The sequence below is a fragment of the Stegostoma tigrinum genome, unplaced genomic scaffold (genome assembly GCF_030684315.1).
Source record: "Stegostoma tigrinum isolate sSteTig4 unplaced genomic scaffold, sSteTig4.hap1 scaffold_577, whole genome shotgun sequence".
Classification (NCBI taxonomy): domain Eukaryota; kingdom Metazoa; phylum Chordata; class Chondrichthyes; order Orectolobiformes; family Stegostomatidae; genus Stegostoma; species Stegostoma tigrinum.
Genome location: NW_026728513.1, coordinates 35,049 through 45,745, shown reverse-complemented (window position 1 = coordinate 45,745; position 10,697 = coordinate 35,049). Strand labels below are relative to the sequence as shown.

Below are 10,697 nucleotides of genomic sequence, written 5' to 3'. Positions count from 1 at the left end.
TCAGTGTACAGATATCTCCCTGAGAGAGAGAGAGAGAGAGGGGACTGAGAGACACCAGTCAGTGTCCAGATATCTCCCTGAGAGAGAGAGGGGGGACTGAGAGACACCAGTCAGTGTACAGATATCTCCCTGAGAGAGAGAGAGAGAGGGGACTGAGAGACACCAGTCAGTGTACAGATATCTCCCTGAGAGAGAGAGGGAGGACTGAGAGACACCAGTCAGTGTACAGATATCTCCCTGAAAGAGAGAGGGGGGACTGAGAGACACCAGTCAGTGTACAGATATCTCCCTGAGAGAGAGAGAGGGGGACTGAGAGACACCAGTCAGTGTACAGATATCTCCCTGAGAGAGAGAGAGGGGGGGGGTACTGAGAGACACCAGTCAGTGTACAGATATCTCCCTGAGAGAGAGAGAGAGAGAGGGGACTGAGAGACACCAGTCAGTGTACAGATATCTCCCTGAGAGAGAGAGAGAGAGAGAGGGGACTGAGAGACACCAGTCAGTGTACAGATATCTCCCTGAGAGAGAGAGAGGGGACTGAGAGACACCAGTCAGTGTACAGATATCTCCCTGAGAGAGAGGGGGACTGAGAGACACCAGTCAGTGTACAGATATCTCCCTGAGAGAGAGAGAGAGGGGGACTGAGAGACACCAGTCAGTGTACAGACATCTCCCTGAGAGAGAGGGGGGGCACTGAGAGACACCAGTCAGTGTACAGATATCTCCCTGAGAGAGAGAGAGAGAGGGGACTGAGAGACACCAGTCAGTGTACAGATATCTCCCTGAGAGAGAGAGAGGGGACTGAGAGACACCAGTCAGTGTACAGATATCTCCCTGAAAGAGAGAGGGGGGACTGAGAGACACCAGTCAGTGTACAGATATCTCCCTGAGAGAGAGAGAGGGGGACTGAGAGACACCAGTCAGTGTACAGATATCTCCCTGAGAGAGAGAGAGGGGGGGACTGAGAGACACCAGTCAGTGTACAGATATCTCCCTGAGAGAGAGAGAGAGAGGGGACTGAGAGACACCAGTCAGTGTACAGATATCTCCCTGAGAGAGAGAGAGGGGACTGAGAGACACCAGTCAGTGTACAGATATCTCCCTGAGAGAGAGGGGGACTGAGAGACACCAGTCAGTGTACAGATATCTACTGAGAGACACCAGTCAGTGTACAGATATCTCCCTGAGAGAGAGAGAGAGGGGGGACTGAGAGACACCAGTCAGTGTACAGACATCTCCCTGAGAGAGAGGGGGGGGACTGAGAGACACCAGTCAGTGTACAGATATCTCCCTGAGAGAGAGAGACGAGGTGGACTGAGAGACACCAGTCAGTGTACAGATATCTCCCTGAGAGAGAGAGAGAGAGGGGACTGAGAGACACCAGTCAGTGTACAGATATCTCCCTGAGAGAGAGAGAGGGGACTGAGAGACACCAGTCAGTGTACAGATATCTCCCTGAGAGAGAGAGGGGGGGACTGAGAGACACCAGTCAGTGTACAGATATCTCCCTGAGAGAGAGAGAGAGGGGGGACTGAGAGACACCAGTCAGTGTACAGATATCTCCCGGAGAGAGAGAGAGGGGGACTGAGAGACACCAGTCAGTGTACAGATATCTCCCTGAGAGAGAGAGAGGGGGGACTGAGAGACACCAGTCAGTGTACAGATATCTCCCGGAGAGAGAGAGAGGGGGACTGAGAGACACCAGTCAGTGTACAGATATCTCCCTGAGAGAGAGAGAGGGGGGACTGAGAGACACCAGTCAGTGTACAGATATCTCCCTGAGAGAGAGAGAGGGGGGGACTGAGAGACACCAGTCAGTGTACAGATATCTCCCTGAGAGAGAGAGACGGGGGACTGAGAGACACCAGTCAGTGTACAGATATCTCCCTGAGAGAGAGAGGGGGGACTGAGAGACACCAGTCAGTGTACAGATATCTCCCTGAGAGAGAGAGGGGGGGGACTGAGAGACACCAGTCAGTGTACAGATATCTCCCTGAGAGAGAGAGAGGGGGGACTGAGAGACACCAGTCAGTGTACAGATATCTCCCTGAGAGAGAGAGAGGGGGGGGACTGAGAGACACCAGTCAGTGTACAGATATCTCCCTGAGAGAGAGAGAGAGGGGGGACTGAGAGACACCAGTCAGTGTACAGATATCTCACTGAGAGAGAGAGAGGGGGGACTGAGAGACACCAGTCAGTGTACAGATATCTCCCTGAGAGAGAGAGGTGGAACTGAGAGACACCAGTCAGTGTACAGATATCTCCCTGAGAGAGAGAGAGAGAGGGGGTTGGGGGGAGAGTGTTGCAGAAACATTCTGAAGTTACCTCTTTGAGATAGAAAGACAGTCCTCTCATCGCGGAAGGAGACGCTAACTGCAGGGGAGAGGGGACAGTTTAATAAAACACACTGTTAGAACTGACCACTTCCACTTCCCCCGGCTCATTGCCCCTTTCACAGCACCGACTCGTCCTCCATTGTCACTCTCCCGCACTCCTTCTCTTCCTCAGATCCTCTTTCCTCACTCTCTCCCTTCCTTCGCCCCCCCCTTTCTCTCCCTGTCTCCCCCACTCCCTCACTCCTCCTCTCTCACTCCGTCCTCCCCCTCCCTTTCCCTGTCTCCCCCACTCCCTCACTCCTCCTCTCTCTCACTCCGTCCTCCCCCTCCCTTTCTCTCCCTGTCTCCCCCACTCCCTCACTCCTCCTCTCTCACTCCGTTCTCCCCCTCCCTTTCTCTCCCTGCCTCCCCCACTCCCTCACTCCTCCTCTCTCTCACTCCGTCCTCCCCCTCCCTTTCTCTCCCTGTCTCCCCCACTCCCTCACTCCTCCTCTCTCACTCCGTTCTCCCCCTCCCTTTCTCTCCCTGCCTCCCCCACTCCCTCACTCCTCCTCTCTCTCACTCCATCCTCCCCCTCCCTTTCTCTCCCTGTCTCCCCCACTCCCTCACTCCTCCTCTCTCACTCCGTCCTCCCCCTCCCTTTCTCTCCCTGTCTCCCCCACTCCCTCACTCCTCCTCTCTCTCACTCCATTCCCCCCCACTTTCTCTCCCTGTCTGCCCCACTCCCTCACTCCTCCTCTCTCTCACCCTGTTGCCCCCCTTTCTCTCTCTGTCTTCCCCACTCCCTCACTCCTCCTCTCTCTCACTCCATTCTCCCCCCATCTCCCCCACTCCCTCATTCCTCCTCTCTCTCACCCCGTTCTCCCCCTCCCTTTCTCTCCCTGTCTCCCCCACTCCCTCACTCCTCCTCTCTCTCACCCCGTTCTCCCCCTCCCTTTCTCTCCCTGTCTCCCCCACTCCCTCACTCCTCCTCTCTCTCACTCCGTTCTCTCCTCCCTTTCTCTCTCTGTCTCCCCCACTCCCTCACTCCTCCTCTCTCTCTCCCCATTCCCCCCCTTTCTCTCTCTGTCTCCCCCACTCCCTCACTCCTCCTCTCTCTCACCCTGTTGCCCCCCTTTCTCTCTCTGTCTCCCCCACTCCCTCACTCCTCCTCTCTCTCACCCCGTTCTCCCCCTCCCTTTCTCTCCCTGTCTCCCCCACTCCCTCACTCCTCCTCTCTCTCACTCCGTTCTCCCCCTCCCTTTCTCTCTCTGTCTCCCCCACTCCCTCACTCCTCCTCTCTCTCACTCCATTCTCCCCCCGTCTCCTCCACTCCCTCACTCCTCCTCTCTCTCACTCCGTTCTCCCCCTCCCTTTCTCTCCCTGTCTCCCCCACTCCCTCACTCCTCCTCTCTCTCACCCCATTCTCCCCCTCCCTTTCTCTCCCTGTCTCCCCCACTCCCTCACTCCTCCTCTCTCTCACTCCGTTCTCCCCCTCCCTTTCTCTCCCCCCGTCTCCCCCACTCCCTCACTCCTCCTCTCTCTCACCCCGTTACCCCCCTTTCTCTCTCTGTCTCCCCCACTCCCTCACTCCTCCTCTCTCTCACTCCGTCCTCCCCCTCCCTTTCTCTCCCTGTCTCCCCCACTCCCTCACTCCTCCTCTCTCTCACTCCGTTCTCCCCCTCCCTTTCTCTCCCCCCGTCTCCCCCACTCCCTCACTCCTCCTCTCTCTCACCCCGTTACCCCCCTTTCTCTCTCTGTCTCCCCCACTCCCTCACTCCTCCTCTCTCTCACCCCGTTCCCCCCCTTTCTCTCACTGTCTCCCCCACTCCCTCACTCCTCCTCTCTCTCACTCCGTTCTCCCCCTCCCTTTCTCTCTCTGTCTCCCCCACTCCCTCACTCCTCCTCTCTCTCACTCCATTCTCCCCCCGTCTCCTCCACTCCCTCACTCCTCCTCTCTCTCACTCCGTTCTCCCCCTCCCTTTCTCTCCCTGTCTCCCCCACTCCCTCACTCCTCCTCTCTCTCACCCCATTCTCCCCCTCCCTTTCTCTCCCTGTCTCCCCCACTCCCTCACTCCTCCTCTCTCTCACTCCGTTCTCCCCCTCCCTTTCTCTCCCCCCGTCTCCCCCACTCCCTCACTCCTCCTCTCTCTCACCCCGTTCCCCCCCTTTCTCTCTCTGTCTCCCCCACTCCCTCACTCCTCCTCTCTCTCACTCCGTCCTCCCCCTCCCTTTCTCTCCCCCCGTCTCCCCCACTCCCTCACTCCTCCTCTCTCTCACCCCGTTACCCCCCTTTCTCTCTCTGTCTCCCCCACTCCCTCACTCCTCCTCTCTCTCACCCCGTTCCCCCCCTTTCTCTCTCTGTCTCCCCCACTCCCTCACTCCTCCTCTCTCTCACTCCGTCCTCCCCCTCCCTTTCTCTCCCCCCGTCTCCCCCACTCCCTCACTCCTCCTCTCTCTCACTCCGTTCTCCCCCTCCCTTTCTCTCCCCCCGTCTCCCCCACTCCCTCACTCCTCCTCTCTCTCACCCCGTTCCCCCCCTTTCTCTCTCTGTCTCCCCCACTCCCTCACTCCTCCTCTCTCTCACCCCGTTACCCCCCTTTCTCTCTCTGTCTCCCCCACTCCCTCACTCCTCCTCTCTCTCACCCCGTTCCCCCCCTTTCTCTCTCTGTCTCCCCCACTCCCTCACTCCTCCTCTCTCTCACTCCGTCCTCCCCCTCCCTTTCTCTCCCTGTCTCCCCCACTCCCTCACTCCTCCTCTCTCTCACTCCGTTCTCCCCCTCCCTTTCTCTCCCCCCGTCTCCCCCACTCCCTCACTCCTCCTCTCTCTCACCCCGTTCCCCCCTTTCTCTCTCTGTCTCCCCCACTCCCTCACTCCTCCTCTCTCTCACCCCGTTCCCCCCCTTTCTCTCTCTGTCTCCCCCACTCCCTCACTCCTCCTCTCTCTCACTCCGTCCTCCCCCTCCCTTTCTCTCCCTGTCTCCCCCACTCCCTCACTCCTCCTCTCTCTCACTCCATTCTCCCCCCACTTTCTCTCTCTGTCTCCCCCACTCCCTCACTCCTCCTCTCTCTCACTCCATTCTCCCCCTCCCTTTCTCTCCCTGTCTCCCCCACTCCTTCACTCCTCTCTCTCACCCCATTCTCCCCCACCTCCTCTCTTTCTCTCTCGGGCTCCCTCCCACTCGCTGCCCCGTCCCACCATCTTCCCACTCAGCTCTCGCCACCTCTTTCTCAATCCCCCGTCTCTCACAGCTTGCACCCCCCCCCAACAACATCTGTCCCCGTCCTCCCACTCCCCTCTCCCTCCGTCCCGTCCCTTGCCCCTCCTCACCGGGGGGGGTCTCTCCAGGAAAATGTTGAAATATTTCCTCTGATTGGCCTTCAGTTTGCGAAGGGAGACCCTCGTCTCCCCAATGAAATCGTTGTGGCTCAGTTTATCCTCATCGCACACCGAGATCCTGGTGGAAATACAAATGCAGTTTGATCACACCAGCCCCCTCCCTATCTCTGTCACCCCCTCCATCCCCCTACACCCCCTCCCTATCCCTGTCACCCCCTCCATCCCCCTACACCCCCTCCCTATCTCTGTCACCCCCTCCATCCCCCTACACCCCCTCTCTATCTCCGTCACCCCCTCCGTCCCCCTACAACCCCTCCCTATCCCTGTCAACCCCTCCAGCCCCCTACACCCCTTCCCTATCTCTGTCACCCCCTCCATCCCCCTACACCCCCTCCCTATCTCTGTCACCCCCTCCATCCCCATACACCCCCTCCCTATCTCCGTCACCCCCTCCATCCCCCTAGACCCCCTCCCTGTCTCTGTCACACCCTCCATCCCCCTACACCCCCTCCCTATCTCTGTCACCCCCTCCATCCCCCTACACCCCCTCCCTATCTCTGTCACCCCCTCCATCCCCCTACACCCCCTCTCTATCTCCGTCACCCGCTCCATCCCCCTACACCCCCTCCCTATCCCTGTCACCCCGTCCATCCCCCTACACCCCCTCCCTATCTCTGTCACCCCCTCCATCCCCCTACACCCCCTCCCTATCTCTGTCACCCCCTCCGTCCCCCTACACCCCCTCCCTATGTCCATCACCCCCTCCATCCCCCTACACCCCCTCCCTATCCCTGTCACCCCCTCCATCCCCCTACACCCCCTCCCTATCTCTGTCACCCCCTCCATCCCCCTACACCCCCTCCCTATCTCTGTCACCCCCTCCGTCCCCCTACACCCCCTCCCTATGTCCATCACCCCCTCCATCCCCCTACACCCCCTCCCTATCTCTGTCACCCCCTCCATCCCCCTACACCCCCTCCCTATCTCTGTCACTCCCTCCATCCCCCTACACCCCCTCCCTATCTCTGTCACCCACTCCATCCCCCTACACCCCCTCCCTATCTCTGTCACCCCCTCCATCCCCCTACACACCCTCCCTATCTCTGTCACCCCGTCCATCCCCCTACACCCCCTCCCTATCTCTGTCACCCCCTCCGTCCCCCTACACCCCCTCCCTATGTCCATCACCCCCTCCATCCCCCTACACCCCCTCCCTATCTCTGTCACCCCCTCCATCCCCCTACACCCCCTCCCTATCTCTGTCACTCCCTCCATCCCCCTACACCCCCTCCCTATCTCTGTCACCCACTCCATCCCCCTACACCCCCTCCCTATCTCTGTCACCCCCTCCATCCCCCTACACACCCTCCCTATCTCTGTCACCCCGTCCATCCCCCTACACCCCCTCCCTATCTCTGTCACCCCCTCCGTCCCCCTACACCCCCTCCCTATGTCCATCACCACCTCCATCCCCCTACACCCCCTCCCTATCTCCGTCACCCCCTCCGACCCCCTACACCCCCTCCCTATCTCTGTCACCCCCTCCATCCCCCTACATCCCCTCCCTATCTCTGTCACCCCCTCCATCCCCCTACACCCCCTCCCTATCTCCGTCACCCCCTCCGACCCCCTACACCCCCTCCCTATCTCTGTCACACCCTCCATCCCCCTACACCCCCTCCCTATCTCTGTCACCCCGTCCATCCCCCTACACGCCCCTCCCTATCTCCGTCACCCCCTCCATCCCCCTACACCCCCTCCCTATCTCTGTCACCCCCTCCGACCCCCTACACCCCCTCCCTATCTCTGTCACCCCCTCCATCCCCCTACACCCCCTCCCTATCTCTGTCACCCCCTCCATCCCCCTAGACCCCCTCCCTATCCCTGTCACCCCCTCCATCCCCCTACACCCCCTCCCTATCTCTGTCACACCCTCCATCCCCCTACACCCCCTCCCTATCTCTGTCACCCCCTCCATCCCCCTACACCCCCTCCCTATCTCCGTCACCCCCTCCATCCCCCTAGACCCCCTCCCTGTCTCTGTCACACCCTCCATCCCCCTACACCCCCTCCCTATCTCCGTCACCCCCTCCGACCCCCTACACCCCCTCCCTATCTCTGTCACACCCTCCATCCCCCTACACCCCCTCCCTATCTCTGTCACCCCGTCCATCCCCCTACACACCCCTCCCTATCTCCGTCACCCCCTCCATCCCCCTACACCCCCTCCCTATCTCTGTCACACCCTCCATCCCCCTACACCCCCTCCCTATCTCTGTCACCCCCTCCATCCCCCTACACCCCCTCCCTATCTCCGTCACCCCCTCCATCCCCCTAGACCCCCTCCCTGTCTCTGTCACACCCTCCATCCCCCTACACCCCCTCCCTATCTCCGTCACCCCCTCCGACCCCCTACACCCCCTCCCTATCTCTGTCACACCCTCCATCCCCCTACACCCCCTCCCTATCTCTGTCACCCCGTCCATCCCCCTACACACCCCTCCCTATCTCCGTCACCCCCTCCATCCCCCTAGACCCCCTCCCTATCTCCGTCACCCCCTCCGACCCCCTACACCCCCCTCCCTATCTCTGTCACCCCCTCCAGCCCCCTACACCCCCTCCCTATCTCTGTCACCCCCTCCATCCCCCTACACCCCCTCCCTATCTCTGTCACCCCCTCCAGCCCCCTACACCCCCTCCCTATCTCTGTCACCCCCTCCATCCCCCTACACCCCCTCCCTATCTCTGTCACCCCCTCCATCCCACTACACCCCCTCCCTATCTCTGTCACCCCCTCCGTCCCCCTACACCCCCTCCCTATCTCTGTCACCCCTTCCATCCCCCTACACCCCCCTCCCTATCTCTGTCACCCCCTCCATCCACCTACACCCCCTCCCTATCTCTGTCACCCCCTCCATCCCCCTACACCCCCTCCCTATCCCCGTCACCCCCTCCATCCCCCTACACCCCCTCCCTATCTCTGTCACCCCGTCCATCCCCCTACACGCCCCTCCCTATCTCCGTCACCCCCTCCGACCCCCTACACCCCCTCCCTATCTCCGTCACCCCCTCCGACCCCCTACACCCCCTCCCTATCTCTGTCACCCCCTCCGTCCCCCTACACCCCCTCCCTATCTCTGTCACCCCCTCCGACCCCCTACACCCCCTCCCTATCTCTGTAACCCCCTCCGACCCCCTACACCCCCTCCCTATCTCTGTCACCCCCTCCGACCCCCTACACCCCCTCCCTATCTCTGTAACCCCCTCCAACCCCCTACACCCCCTCCCAATCTCTGTCACCCCCTCCATCCCCCTACCTCAGCCACCCCGTCTGGGGAGGGTTGGCGGGGAAGTCGGGGAGGGGGAGTTACGGGACCCCCAGCCTCTGCCCCGCTCCCTGTAGCCACAGGATTGATCTGGGGCTGGGTGTCCCGGGTCGGTTTCGGCCCAATGGGGACCCCCAGGATGTTGATGGTGGTGGGGGGGGGGGGTGGGGGGGGCACCATTGAAGATTGGTGGGGTTGGGGGGGAGGTTTGGTGATGGTTCGATTCTGCCTCAATGGGAACCCCACCCCCCACCCCCCCACTGGCCCGGGGGATTGCCGCGGGACACAGGCTCTCCCCTGAGTTGGGGACCCCCACCCCGAACCTGTTACCTGAGGGTCTTCCGCGCCATGTCCTCCTCAACCAGCCCGTGGTAAGTGAGCACTTCGTTCCAGACCGGGTTCAGGGTGTTCCTCACCGTCCGGGTCTTCAGCTTGTTCCCCTAACAATTACCGATTGGTGAGAACGCTGTACAGGGAGCTTTCCCCTGCGCCAAACCCCGTGCTGCCCCTATCCCTGGCGGTGTGTGTGATGTTTGGGGACGGTGTCGTGGGAGCTTTCCCCTGTATCTAACCCTGTGCTGTCCCTGGGGGTGTGAGAGGTTTGGGGACGGTGTAGAGTGAGCTTTACCCTGTATCTAAACCTGTGCTGTCCCTGGGGGTGTGTGATGTTTGGGGACAGTGTAGTGGGAGCTTTCCCCTGTATCTAACCCCGTGCTGTCCCTCTCCCTGGCGGTGTTTGATGTTTGGGGACAGTGTAGAGGGAGCTTTCCCTGTATCTAACCCCGTGTATCTCTCCCCCAGCCACTCTGCCCTCCTTCCCCCATCCCCCCCTCCTCTCTCTCTCTTTCCTTCTCACTCTCTCTCTAATTCTCTATCCTGGCCACTCTCTCCTTATTCCCCCATCCCCTCCCTCAATCTCTCTCTCTCTCTTTCATTGTCACACTCTCTCTATTTCTCTCCCCCGGCCACTGTCTCCTACTTCGCTCAAACACAGTCTCTCTCTCTCTCTCGCTCTCTCTATTTCTCTCTCCCAGCCGCACTCTCATTCTTCCCCCATCCCCTCCCTCGATCTCTCTCTCTCTCTCTCACACACACTCTCTATATTTCTCTCCCCCAGCCACTCTCTCCTCCTTCACTCAAAGACAGTCTCTCTCTCTCTCTCTCTCTCTCTCTCTCTCTATTTTTCTCTCCCGGCCACACTCTGGTTCTTCCGCCATCCCCTCCCTTTCTCTCTCACACTCTCTCTATTTCTCTCTCCGCACCGGCCCCCAGTGCTCTCGCTCACTTCCCCCTTCTGGGAGGGTGGGACAGGATCTCAGGACCATGTCTGGTGTGCAGATGTGGGAGAGATCCGGCTGTGGGCGTTAATATCGCATGGGATCCAGTGCTCACCTTGCAGGCTCCAGGGAGCAAGTGGATTTTCACATAGGGGTCAGACAATCCATTGAAATCCATCGGTTTCAGGCCCTGCCGAGGGAAACATGAATCAGCCAGAGTGTAAAAGCCCAAAGGGACAGACCGCGAGAGAGCTCAGCGCTAAGCTTGGAGAGAGGCACTGCCCCCCCGCAGCTCCCCACACCAGCCCCAAACCACATTTCCCTCCCTACACAACCCCACAACCCCAGACCCTGAGGGACAGGGGGAGAGTGCGGGAGGCTGCGAGGTGGATAGGTTTTTGGGGGAAGACAGTGAGGGGAATGAGGTCCATGGGGAGAC

At 60.1% G+C, this 10,697-nt stretch overlaps 1 protein-coding gene across 1 annotated transcript; it reads right to left on the bottom strand.

Annotated features, from left to right (window-relative positions):
* Positions 1–2,325: 2,325 nt before the first annotated feature.
* LOC132208941 (double C2-like domain-containing protein alpha) lies at positions 2,326–10,448 on the bottom strand (the record flags this gene model as incomplete). Its single annotated transcript, XM_059644212.1, has 4 exons — positions 2,326–2,373; positions 5,647–5,773; positions 9,312–9,421; positions 10,374–10,448. Coding segments are annotated over 4 exons (360 nt in total), but the record flags the coding sequence as incomplete, so codon positions are not given.
* Between the last annotated feature and the right edge of the window lie 249 nt (positions 10,449–10,697).